The sequence below is a fragment of the Rattus norvegicus genome, chromosome 13 (genome assembly GCF_036323735.1).
Source record: "Rattus norvegicus strain BN/NHsdMcwi chromosome 13, GRCr8, whole genome shotgun sequence".
NCBI lineage: Eukaryota > Metazoa > Chordata > Mammalia > Rodentia > Muridae > Rattus > Rattus norvegicus.
This window is the reverse complement of record NC_086031.1, coordinates 49,380,896-49,394,533: the sequence shown is the minus strand read 5'-3', so window position 1 is coordinate 49,394,533 and position 13,638 is coordinate 49,380,896. Positions and strand designations below refer to the sequence as shown.

The following is a 13,638-nucleotide window of genomic DNA, read 5'->3' as shown; positions in this document are numbered from 1 at the left end:
ATCTATCTCCAAAACAACAAAAGGGGGAAAAAAGGAATATGTACAGTGCTGGAGAGATGACTCGGCAGTGAAGCATGCATACTGCATTTGCAGATGACCTGAGTTAAATCCTGTGTACCCACATTAAGCAGCTCATAGCTGCCTTTATTTAACTCCAGCTTCAGGGGATCCAATGTCTCTGGCCTCTGAGGACATCTGCACTCACTCACACACATTTATAATTTAAAAAATAAGATATATATTTTTAAAAGAATAGTTATGGAATAAATTGTTAGCTCAGCTGCACTTAGTTGCAAGTTAATTCTCAAGTCTCTGGCTCTATAGGTTCTGCATGGTGTTGTGTGATAGAGGAGCCTTTGATCTCTGAAGCCTCTGTGTTCTTGGGGCTCTGGCATATGAAAGAGGGGAGATTGAAAGTCCTTTCCTGCTAGGCATGGTGTTGCATGCCTTTAATCCCACCATTCGAGAGAGAGGCAGGTGGATCTCTTAAGTTTGAGGCCAGCCTGATCTAGAGTGAGTTCCAGGACACACAAGGATACACAGAGGAACCCTGTCCCAAACAAAACAAACAAAAACAAAAGTCCTTTCCTAATAATTCCCTGCATCCTGCATACTGTGTGGCATGGGGTGGCGTGATGTGGCCTGCTGTGGCGTGCCGTGCTCCTTCCTATGCACAGGCGTGTGAGGAGCAGCACTTCTAGGTGTAGCCACTGAATCTGTTTACCTGGCATCTACGCTGCGTTTTACATGCCCATTCAGTATTAATAGTAGGTTAGAGTACCTACTGTGTTCCTATTGGTGGACTTTTAGCTCAGAAACATCAAAAAGGCTGAGGTGCTCCTTGATTAACCTTTCACCTCCCTGCCTCTGTATGAGTGAGGTGACTGCTCTGTGGAATTGAACTTCCAAGATCCTTTACTTACGCTCTCATAGTGCCAGGATATCTAGCAACGGAGAGGAAGTCCTAATCTTCAGGTACAGAGTTCAGCTTCTCTCTGACAGAGCTGGAAAGAAAGGATGGTTCTACAGTTACTCTGGTTGGAATGCAGAAGAGTCTTTGTACTTAACTAAGGAAATTACTATACAGTGAGGTCACGTTTCTGTCAGCCAAGAGAAGGAACTGGTGAAGAAGTCTGTATCCTTTGTAATGAGTCATCAGGCATGAGGTGGACGGCAGCCAACCTCCATTCACAAATGACTACCCAGTCGATTTCAAAAGGGGGCGGACGCTCAGCTCACCCCACAGGAACTGCGGTGTACTTGTAAGAGGGCAGATTCTCAGCTTCACCCCACAGGAACTGGGGTGTACGTGAGGACAGAAAAGGATTAGTGTGTGAATAAACCTTGTGAGACACATGGGACCGGTTCTGTAGGGTTTTCTTTGTATTTTGAGATGGAGGTCACTGTGTTGCCCAGGTTGACTTCTAACTCCTGCCTCAGCTCCCTGAATAGTTGGGAAAGCAGGCTGGCCAACTGTGCCGTGGCCAACTGTGCCCAGGGCCTTTGAGACTTTGGAGGAAGATACTGTTCTTGACCTTTCGAGTTATTTTTCTGTTTATAAAAGAGAACTTGATCTCATGATATAAAGGAAATATATGCTAAGAATTTAAATATTTGATCTAATAGATAAATCTTTTACTTCTGTCTTATAGTTTTGTAAATTTAGGTATTAATGTCCCAAACTTTTCTGACTTGATGAACTCAGAAAACATACTTTGAATTTAAACCTATAAAGTATGAACAAATTGGGGGCTGTAGAGATGGCTCAGTGGTTAAGAGAATGGACTGCTCTTCCAGAGGTCCCGAGTTCAAATCCCAGCAACCACATGGTGGCTCACAACCATCTGTAATGAGATCTGATGCCTTCTTCTGGTGTGTCTGAAGACAGCGACAGTGTACTTACATATAATAAGTAAACAAATTTAAAAAAAAAAAGTATGAACAAATTGAGACTACTCAGAATGATTATAGGAAAGATAAAAAGTACAGTTAGTCACTTCAATAATGACTCCTCTATCTGTCTTTTCTTTGTAGTGGTGGTGATGGTGGCAGTGACACTGGGGATTTGACCAGACCCTTGTACGTGCTCAGCTACACCCAAGCTCTATGCTGTGTTTGTTCATAAAGCTTTTATTCCTAAATGCGGGCTATGCTTAATCTTAGGCCAAAGGCCCAGACGTGATAATATGCTATCCAGTGTATTTTATTTGGACTGTCTTCAATCTTTAAAGAATTAGTTATTTATTTTATATATGCGAGTACACTATCGCTGTCTTCAGACACACCAGAAGAGGGCATCTAATCCCATTACAGATGGTTGTGAGCCACCATGTGGTTGCTGGGAATTGAACTCGGGACCTCTGGAAGAACAGACTTAACTCTTAACTGCTGAGCCATCTCTCCAGCCCAACTGACTTCAATCAAAATGGAATTTGACACACTTTTATTAAAATAAAGCTTGGAATTTATCTTTTAGAAGGAAGCCATATTCCTAAAGAACAGTCAGTATTTGATCTGTATTTGACCTGTGGGGATTGACACAGGGTCTTTATATGCTTTGCATATCATTTTCTTATTTTAGTTTTTCCAGGCACAAGAAGATGTGACCTGTCTATTCTCACTTCTTTCAAATCTGCACATGGGTTAAACACCTTCACTTAGGAATCCCCTTCCTGTTCAGTTAACAGCAACTCCAGAATTACACATTGATAAACGGAGTCGATGCTTAATACTTAATACATTTTTGGATGGATGGGTGGGTGGAGAATTGGTTAATTGGTTGGTTGATTGGTTTTTCTCAAGACCAGTATCTCACCAGGCTGTCCTGGAACTCTCCCTGTAGACCAGGCTGACCTTGAACTCAGAAATCTGCCTGTTGTCTCTGCCTCCAGAGTGCTGGGATTAAAGGCGAGTGCCACTATGCCATGATTATCTTGTTTTGTTATTTACATCGATGTAACTTGTCAGGGGACAGAACTGACAGAAACCAGAGTGACAGTTGAGAGATCTCAAGAGTGTGCCCAAATGCTGACATGACACAAACCTAGAAGGGTCCCCATTTGTCTTACTTGTATGCAGTTGTTTTGTAGATGGCTACAATCTGTGTGGTTTTCTTTTTCATTTCTTGTACCTTCATTTGTGTTCCTAATCTCTCTCCCCTTCTGATGAATGATACTTCTGACTCCTTTTTCTTTCTCAGAGTGAGCTTGCTAGACCAGTGGCCATTCCTATGTGCTGACTGGGAACTGCTACCTAGGTGGCTTACACTAAAGTGGTTTTTACACTTTGTCTTTATGAAGCATCTTTTACTTCTTGTCTTTGCAGAGTTTACTCGGGAAGTGACAGACACACAGATGCCACTTGTTGCTCCCGTCATTCTCCCAGAGATGTATAAGATATTCACCATGGCCGAGGTATGGAGTCTCAGTACCACCTTGCAGGTGTATAGTGATGGTTATTGTCACTCGTGCCCATGCCAAGACACTAGAACTGAGTGTGATCTAGAGCAGAAATTGAATTAACCGTAGTCTTTGAACTCATGACAACAAGGGAAGCACTTGATGAAATAACTAAATGTCTCAACCACTCAGAGCTTTGCACCTATTGTCCCAAGTGCCATTCCTACCCTTACCTACTCAGCCAGGGATTTAAAATCATCTGTTACTTCACTGCAAGAATGGATAGAATCTTTTTTTGTTGTTGTTCAGATTTATTTATTATATTTAAGTACACTGTAGCTGTCTTCAGTCACTTCAGAAGAGGGCATCGGATCTCATTACAGATGTTGTGAGCCACCATGTGGTTGCTGGGATTTGAACTCAGGACCTCTGGAAGAGCAGTCAGTGCTCTTAACCACTGAGCCATCCCTCCAGCCCAGAATAGATAGAATCTTAATGTGTTGTATATGTACTTGCTAGTATGTACATAAGTAGTGATCTGCACACGGTAGTATAGGAATACTTAATAGGTATCCAATCTCTGGGGTCCCTTGCCCCAGTGAGTGCTCCACTGTAAAGGAAGTGCATTGAGAAGTAGGGATTCAGCTCAGTATGGAGCATGTGCTCTAAGGCCCTGGGTTCATCACACAATAGAGACAGAGCAGCAGCTGGGCACCTCATAACCCCATCTCCACAAAAGGAAAAACATCTATTAGCCAAGGCAGACATGGTGGAGGGCGTCTCTAAACCGCGCTCAGTGGGCAGAGGCAAGCTCTGTTAGGATTTTAAGTGTTATGGGACCTGTTTTTAAAGTCACAGAGGCCTGTATATCAAAGGCTGGTTCTAGTTAAGTTTAGCATTCTGCTGCCTTATGCTCTCCCTCTCTCTCTTTTGTGTTTTTGTTTTTGTTTTGTTTGTATTTTGAGTACACAGATATGGTCTCTGTGTATCCCTGGCTGTACCGGACTCACTTTGTAGACCAGGCTGGCCTTCTACTCACAGAGATCTGCCTGCCTCTACCTCCCGAGTGATGGGATTAAAGGTATCAACCACCTTATGCTCTCTTAATTACAGAAACCCATTTTTTTATACAGATGCGTGGATTGCATCTGTGTCGCTTTAGGGAATTAACTGTGAGGATTGATTGGTTAGTCCTGGTTTACTTCTAGTCGCATGTACACACATATGCGCTCCAGTCCCGTGGCTGAGCCATGATCTTTTTCCAGGTGTATGGTATTCGAACGCGTTCCCGGGCAGTGGAGATTTTTACTACTTGTGCTCATATGATCTGTAACATGGAGGAACTGGAAAAGGTGGGTGAGCCTTTGGTGAGGAATAACAGAGTGTGTGCTTCAGAGTGTTTATTATACTTTACATTGCCAAAGACCCACTCCATAACCATCAGAAAGCATGCTAGCCAGTCTTAGAGATTTAGCATTTTTCACTAAAATTTTAGCATATATAATGCCTATATTTTAGCTTTGTTTTGTATATTTTGTTCTGTGGTTGGGCGTTGTTGTTTGTGGGGGTTTGGGGGTGGAGGTTGCTTTGGTTTGGGTTTTTTTTTTCCATGCTTGGAATTAAACCTAGGAGCTCACACATTCCAGACAAGCACTCTGTCACTGAGCTATATTCCAAGTGTTCCTGGTTCCTTTTACATTTCTATCTCAAGCCTTTCTACCCTCTCGTGTGAAGGAGATCTAGCTGGGAATGCTGATCCCGGCGATCCGGATGCTGTTCTGAGAGTGGCCTCATGGGCTAGGTTTCAGAAGACTATAGTGAAGGATCTCAGGTCGGAGCTGAGGGCTGAAAGCCTGAGAAACTCACGCAGTGACTATAGCTGTGCCCTTTGATTAGGACCTGTCCCTAAAAGATGCTTCAAAACTGAGATTTAGAGTGTGTGCTGAAGCTCTGAGGGTTTGTCCAGCATTGACTGTGGTTTCTGTTGTCAGGGTGCAGCCAAAGTCCTGATCTTCCCCGTGGTGCAGCAGTTCACAGAGGCCTTTGTTCAGGCGCTGCAGATGCCAGACGGCCCCACGTCGGACAGTGGCTTTAAGATGGAGGTTCTGAAGGTAAAGACACTATCAGTAGGCTGAGAGCTGAGGAAGTCAGAGATCACCGTGTGCTCTTGTGTTACTTAGTAGTGTTTTCTGCTCTCAGGCAGTGACAGCCTTGGTGAAAAACTTCCCAAAGCACATGGTATCCTCCATGCAACAGATCCTGCCCATTGTCTGGAACACTCTGACTGAAAGCGCTGCCTTATATCCTTTCCTGAGAACCCGGAGGTCCTGCTGCGCCACTGCCTAACATTGGGAATCCAGCCCGGGCCTCAGTCATGTGTGTCCACGTCTAAGTATGTGTCTGTCCTTGTTGGGGTTTATAGCACTCCCGTGTAGACTATGTAAAGCAGACTCCAGATTGTCTTCCTTTACTCTGCATCATACTTATGTGAGGACAGAAGTGAATTACACGGAAGAAGTGGAAGACCCTGTGGACTCTGACGGTACGTAGTAAAGGAAATACCAGTTCTGAGGGGAAAGGATCTTGACACAGACAAGTCAGAGGCAGAAAACAGAAAAGCAGTGAAAGTGTCTTTTCAGTGCATTGTGTGTGAGCCATTGAGAATTCACCATCTTCCACGTCATCCTAGGGACATTGCAGAGCTGCTGAGAACTGTGTAACAGGTGTCTGATCAGCTAAGCCGCCTGTGCCGCTCTGTCTCATTTAACTCGGAATCCCACTGATGATAGCCTTCATTTCTGTGACCAGAAGTAGACATGCTGGGAAATGTGTTACTCTTGAACGTATTTAATCTCCTTCCATTGACTCTTTAGGCTCTTCTCCCAACCCTTCAGGGACAATTAGCAAGTACTTTACGTGTTCATTGATTCACAAAGACGATGTAGTTTGTTTCCAGAATGGATGCTTTCCTTTTGTTCCCATGGCATTGATTCCTACTCTCATGTATCCCTGTAGGAGAAGTCCTGGGCTTTGAAAACCTCGTCTTTAGCATTTTTGAATTTGTCCATGCACTACTGGAAAACAGCAAATTCAAAAGCACCGTTAAGAAAGCGTTGCCTGAGCTCATTTACTATATCATCCTGTACATGCAGATCACCGAGGAGCAGGTAACTGGTATTTGGGAGACAGTTACTAAGTCGTACTGGAAACTTAAAGAACGTGACACCTTGGTCAAGTAAGCATCTCATTTCTATAAAACAGACACTGAGAGACTAACTTTATGTGAAATCCTAGAGAAGTTATGGTATTGTTTTTATCAATTCTAATGTTAGACTTTCAGAACATTTTTTTCACTAGGAAAATCTCTGTGAAACTACTGAGCAGAGATCATAGTCTGTAGGAGAACCAATCCAGCACTTCCTGTAAGCAGTGAGGTTAGGCCTTATCAGCTGCCAGCCATCAGACTGCAGCCGCTCAGACTAGGGATCCCTGAGATCTTAGTGGGAATGTGTAAGAACCCCTGGGAGTTCCCATGATTTATCCCATCTACAAAGCCCAATATGAAGTGATCCATATCATCAAAATGTAGAGTTTGAATCTGAGTCACATTTTCTTAGCCTAGTCTGGAGTGCAGGCGGTATATTGATAGACTTTTATTTCAGTTTGCTCCTGTCCCTGCTGCCACACTTGTCAGTATTGTTTGATCAGCATCTGTTCTTTGCCATGTTGAAGCCTCCATGGCTTCTCTGATTTTCACTTAGAAGAGGAACAAAAGAAAGAAACAACTAGGTTTTTAAAACATTTTCCCAGCCAGGCATGGTGGCACACACCTTTAATGCTAGCACTCAAGAGGTAGAGGCAAGTGGATTTCTGAGTTTGAAGCCAGCCTGATCTACAGAGGGAAGCCAGGACAGTAAGGGCTACAGAGAGAAACCTTTTTCAAATAAAGAAAGAAAAAGAAGAATGAAAATAAGTTAATTTTTCCAGATCTGGGAACAGTTGCAGAATGAGCAAAGCAGTGAAAATGTTCAGAACACATTGTGGGAAGTTCTCAAAGGAGTAATAAAAACACTGTATTTTTAAAGTACTAAAAGAAAATGCATCAGCTTAGACCATTGAGATGGCTTGGCAGGTAAAACATTTGCTACCAAGCCTAACAGCGTGGGTTCAATCCTCTGATCCATGTGGTAGGAGAGAACTGACTCCTGATAATTGCTCTCTGACCCCCTCATAAGCATAAATGTAATTTTTTTAAAAAATAATATAAATAATGCCACGTGGTGGAGCATGCCTTAAATTGCAGCCCTCGGGAGGCAGAAATAGGCAGATCTGAGTTCAAAGCCAGCCTGGTCTATGAAGTACATTCCAGAACAGCCAGTGCTACCCAAAGAAAATAACATGGCAATGTCTTCCACACATACCAGCACAGAAGTTGGTGTTTTTACAGTAAATCCCTGATGTATTCAGTATGTCTGTTTATCAGATTAGCACGCTGGTGGCAGCAGCAGAGAACGATTCCGCTGCAGATAACCAGTCCTATATATTTGGATAATGATTTGTTTCTCTACAAAAAAATCTTTAAAGTACTAGGAGGTAGGTGGATCTCTCTTAGTTCAAGACCAGCCAGAGCTACACAGTGAGACCCTGCCTCAAAAAGAAAAAGACTTTAGAGTTTTGACCAGGAGACGAGACTGATCAGAACGAGCCGACTTGCTCCCCTTCGCAGATTAAAGTGTGGACGGCTAACCCACAGCAGTTTGTAGAAGACGAGGATGACGACACGTTCTCCTACACTGTTAGAATTGCAGCTCAGGACCTGTTGCTGGTAAGAATTACCTTGCTACTTCAACCAAATAACCCTCCAGTCTCTGGAGAGTTCTTCTTCCCAGACACCTAACCCAGGTCAGCGGTGCTGTGGGGCAGCTTCACCTCAGACCATTTTGAGAACATGAGAAAGTAGCTCATGAAATTTGAGACTGAGAAATAGCAAAGTTTTTGCACCTGGCTCACTGAATCAGGAACATTTCAGTTTAATCTTCAACAGGCCTCCATGGCACAAATAAGAAGTTGACAAACTTAAAAGGTTGTTGGGAAGTGAGCTCATGAACTTTCTGGCTCCTTCAACTAGGGCATAGGGTTGCCTCTAGGTTGAGTGCTGTGAAGAACCTGCCAGTTCCTGTTGGGTTTATGGTACATTGTGTCTTGGTATTTAGTGTTCCTAAGGCGCCTGTGACGGTTACAGGAGGAGCTGGTCGTGTAGCTCAGCACTAGAGCATTCGGCTAGCATGTGCAAAGTGAGCTCAGTTGAACTGCCAGCACCAAACAATAAAAGTAGAACAGAAAAATATTATACACTACTAGAGCAGCCTTTTACTCTCATGATCAGTCAGCTTCAAAGACAATAAATATCTGGTCCATTGTTGTCCAAAGCTAACTATCATTTTTTCATTTATGCTAGAGCCAGAGAGATCAGCTATGTAGAGCTATTTAGCCTTATAATGCCTGAACACTGTACAGTTGCGAGTGTTACCTTAATTTCATCAGAGACCCGGAACTAACGGGGTTACTTTTAGTACACCTGATGAGACTCTAGAATGGGTGCGTCAGAGTTTAAACCATACACACACATAGATTTATGTTTCAATCTTCTCTCCTAGGCTGTGGCCACAGATTTCCAGAATGAGAGTGCAGTGGCCCTGGCTACTGCAGCCACTCGGCACTTACAAGAAGCTGAGCAGACGAAAGCCAGTGGCACTGAGCACTGGTAAGGGGAGCAGCAGCTCTGCTTACAGTCTTGTCTGAAGCACTACATCTGAGGGAAAATGAGCTCGTTCTAGCCCTTTTTAAACAGCTTCGAAAGGGGGACTTTTGTTTTTAATTAGAAGACTCTGCTATTATACTTCCATGTTTTCTGTGACATTTAATAGTGTTTAAGTTGAAAGGATGAGCCTAGATGTGGTACATGACTTCTGTCCTAGCATTTGGGAGGTAGAAGCAAGAGATTTAGAAGTCCAAAACCATCTTCATTGATACATAGCAAGTTTGAGGCGAGCCTGGCCCGTGTGAGACCCTGTCTCAAAAAAATAAAAACAAATAAAGGCTAGAGCTGGAGAGATGGCTCAGCGGTTAGGAGCACTGACTGCTCTTCCAGAGGTCCTGAGTTCAAATCCCAGCAACCACATGGTGGCTCACAACCATCTGTAATGGGATCCGATGCCCTCTTCTGGTGTGTCTGGACAGCGACAGTGTACTCACATTAAATAAATAAATAAATCTTGTTAAAGAACAAGGGCAGATGAGGTGGCTCAGCAGGCGATGATGCTGGATGTCAAGCTTGGCAAACTGAGTTCAGTCTCCAGAGCCTACAGCATAGAAGTGAGGAACTTTAGAAAGGTGTCCTCTGACTCCGCACCCACACCATTGCTGTTGCTCCCACACATGGATGTAGATGGACGGACAGACGGACGGACGGATGGATAGTGCTCCCACATGATAGATGATTGATTGATAGATAGATAGATAGATAGATAGATAGATAGATAGATAGATGATTGATAGGTAGTAGAAATATACTTTTAAATAGACTAATTAGAAATACTGACAAATTATTTTGGGATCAAGTCACTTTGGAATACTCTTGAGTGGCCTTACTTATTTTGGAAGTGTAATATGCTTTACCAACTGCAGTATCCCTGTTACAGGTGGAAGATCCACGAAGCCTGCATGCTTGCTCTAGGCTCTGTGAAATCTATCATCACTGACAGTGTGAAAAATGGCAGGATCCATTTTGATATGCATGGGTTCCTGACTAACGTCATTCTTGCAGACCTCAACCTGTCAGGTATGTTTGAATACACACCAGGATTCTAGAAGATCTTGGGAACTGCTATTAACTCAGTCTGTGTGAGTATGATCTATGCACATCATAGGCCAGAAGAGGTTGTCAAGTATCCTATATCACTCTTTGCCTAGTCCTTTGAGGCGGAATCTCTCCTTGGACTTGGGGTTCACATCTTGGCTAGACAGAATCCAGCAAACCCCATCAGACCTACTGTCTCCACTACTGTCAGGGCTGCAATCACAGACATTTGCTGGGCCTTCTGGCTTGTTGCATGGGTGCTGTGGTTGAAACTCCTAGCCATGTGATTATAGAGAAAGCATTCTTAACCCCTGAGCCATCTTTTCTCTTAGCGCCACCCCCACTCCCCAGTGTGTGTGTGTGTGTGTGTGTGTGTGTGTGTGTGTGTGTGTGTGTGTGTGTGTGTGTGTGTGTCTGTCTGTCTGTCTGTCTGTCTGCCTGCCTGCCTGCCTGCCTGCCTGCCTGCCTGCATCTCTGACTTTCTCAGTTGTGTGTGTGTGTCTGTCTGGCTGTCTGGCTATGTCTCTGACTTTCTCAGTGTGTGTGTGTGTGTGTGTGTGTGTGTGTGTGTGTGTGTGTGTGTGTAACGATCGAGTTGAGTTCTTAATACCCCAAGAGATGTAGCTCACAACTTCTTGTACCTCAAATTCCAAGGGATCCGATGCCCTCTTCTGGCAACCACTGGCACTGTATGTAATGGGCACACATCACATACATATATATTCATAAATGAGATTAGGGGCTGGAGAGATCGCTCAGTGGTTAAGAGCACTGACTGCTCTTCCAGAGGTCCTGAGTTCAAATCCCAGAAACCACGTGGTGGCTCACAACCATCTGTAACGAGATCTGATGCCCTCTTCTGGTGTGTCTGAGGACAGCTACAGCGTACTTATATAATAAATAAAAAATCTTAAAAAAAATAAATAAATAAGATTAAAATCTTTAAACAAAATCCCCACAAGAATGTGGCTTATATCTCTTCTGTAGTTAGAATAGCCATGATGTCTGGAAAGTGCTGTTGATCTTTGGGAAGGAATGAGAATAAAAAGTTACTGCGTTGGTATTCCTTTAAAAATTATTTTAGGGGCTGGCAAGATAGTGCCATGGTTTAGAGCACTTGTTCTTTCAGAGAACCTGGGTTTGGTTCCCAGCACCCATATGGTAGCCCACAGCTGTGTATAGCTCCAGTTCCAGAGGGGTCCCATGTCCTCTTCTGGGCACCAGGCACACATGCAGTATACACACATACATGCAAACAAAACTCCCATACACATAAAATTAAAAATGTTTAAATCAAAAAGTGATGGTTTTAGCTTTAAGGGCTTTCAGAGATACCTAAGCCATACTTTGGCAGTTACTACCTCTGTATCTAAAGTGTTAGTAATTATTTCCTGCTTTGTTACGAGCTGTTCAATAATTCCTCCATTAGACGTTTTAGTGTGAGCAACTAAGCTGAGCTCTCTGACAAGCCGACCAAGTTCAGTATCCTTAAACAGCTTATTCTTGCCAGGAGGTAGTAATGCTTACACCAGTAGGTTAGAATATCAACAAAAGAAGCATATGAGAAAGCTGAACACACAGAGCCGTGAGTGGCTCTGATATTTGAGATTACTGCAGACTGAGTGGTCATGGACACAGTATGAAAGGAACGTGTTGGGGTTGGGGATTTAGCTCAGTGGTAGAGAACTCGCCTAGCAAGCACAAGGCCCTGGGTTCGGTCCCCAGCTCTGAAAAAACAAAAAACAAAAAACAAAAAAACAAGAAAGGAATGTGTTGACTTGTGATTTAAACAAAGTTCAGAGTTGATGAAGGGAGATGTGGTTTCTGAGTCCGGATGTGGGCCTGAGCTTCATAGCCATCAAGGGAGCCTTGAATGTCAGCACTCGTATTGAGCGTATTTGGGGGGCTATAAAATTATTTGTCAGGTTATTAATAGAGGGATAACAGCTATAGTTTATGTTCTAGTGTTGAGACGGTAATAGGAAGGAAGCAGCAGTGGAGAAGGCTTTAGAAATGGACTAGTGTAGGTAAGCAGTAACGAGGGCTTCGGTCTCCAAATGGTCATAGTCAGAGGTAGAGTTGAGAAATGGATTATGTGCCATTTGTGCACAGATGCTTTTACCGTGTGAAATTGTGCTTTTTCTTTCAAATAAGTCACTTAGGTCATGTAGCATCCAGTATTTGTTAACATTTGAGAAATGGACTTGGGCAGGAAAGGAACTTTTCATCATCCAGCCTGTGACTGCTCTTCCTCCTAGCATCTCCTTTCCTCTTGGGCCGGGCACTGTGGGCTGCCAGTCGCTTCACTGTCGCTATGTCCCCTGAACTGATTCAGCAGTTCCTACAGGCAACAGTTAGTGGTCTTCATGAGACACAGCCTCCGTCAGTTCGCATCTCTGCCGTGAGAGCCATCTGGGGGTAAGTACACTACTCTAGAGTGGTAAGAACTGCTTGAAGGGAAAATGGCTGAGGTAGAGAACATCACAGCTGTCCCGTGCATTATGGTGCCTAGAGATTTCTCCTGAAGACCTGCCTCTTCAGGAAGAGCACTGGAGGGAAAGGGAAAGCAGCTCCGCAGGTGACTCCAGGTGTTCCCTTTCGTTCAAGGAGCAGTTCCTTTCTTCAGTGAAGGCACTTAACCAAGGCCCGGGGTAATTTGCATAATGTTTGCGTAGTTGTGAAGGACACAAATCTGATTAGCAGCCACATTGGTAGTCTATGTATTAGAAACCAAATTTGGGAGAATATGATGTAAAACACGCTCATTTCTCCCAGTTTCATTTTTCTTTTTCATAGGTAAAAAGCTTCGTAGTCATGATTTATGTTCGTGCTCAGACCAGAGGACACATTGATATATGAAAATCTTTTTCTTTTAGATTTATAATTTTATTTTATGTGTATGAGTGTCTTGCTTGTGCATGTCTGTACCATGTGCATGTTTGGTGCTTACAGAAGTCAGAAGAGAACAGTTGTAAGCCCCCTTGTGAGTTCGAGGAATTGAGCCCAGGTCCTCAATAGTAGCAAGTGTTCCTAACTGCTGAGCCCTCTCTCTAGCTAATCATTGCTATTTGAAGGATCCAAATTTAAGCATCTCAATTAAATTCTATGCATGACATTTACAAAGTTTATGTTCCTGTCCTAACATTTGAGATAGTGACTGTGAATCCATGCATGTGGGTCGGGGGGATCCTTCGGGAACGTTGAGGAATCACCTGTTCTGCCTGCATACATTGACAAACAAAGACCCAGCTTTTCCTGTGTATTTTTAGTAAAGCCAGTCTTTGGCTCTGAATGAATTTAAAATTTCCCTGTGCTAAGAGAAACCAAGTACAGCTTTTCAGAAGCTCCTAAATGACTGAGGAGGGAGCCTAACCTGGTTAA

At 43.5% G+C, this 13,638-nt stretch overlaps 1 protein-coding gene across 6 annotated transcripts in view; it reads left to right on the top strand.

Moving 5' to 3' along the window:
- Window positions 1-13,638, top strand: part of Ipo9 (importin 9) — a 52,234-nt gene that overhangs the window by 19,944 nt on the left and 18,652 nt on the right. For all 6 annotated transcript variants that reach the window (XM_063272310.1, XM_008769563.4, XM_039090722.2 and 3 more), the window contains exons 5-14: window positions 3,325-3,413; window positions 4,664-4,750; window positions 5,390-5,509; window positions 5,598-5,698; window positions 5,882-5,940; window positions 6,414-6,565; window positions 8,125-8,223; window positions 9,056-9,162; window positions 10,100-10,239; window positions 12,516-12,675. In XM_063272310.1, the coding sequence (XP_063128380.1) occupies window positions 3,325-3,413; window positions 4,664-4,750; window positions 5,390-5,509; window positions 5,598-5,698; window positions 5,882-5,940; window positions 6,414-6,565; window positions 8,125-8,223; window positions 9,056-9,162; window positions 10,100-10,239; window positions 12,516-12,675 (1,114 nt within the window). The remainder of the gene's footprint in view (window positions 1-3,324; window positions 3,414-4,663; window positions 4,751-5,389; window positions 5,510-5,597; window positions 5,699-5,881; window positions 5,941-6,413; window positions 6,566-8,124; window positions 8,224-9,055; window positions 9,163-10,099; window positions 10,240-12,515; window positions 12,676-13,638) is intronic.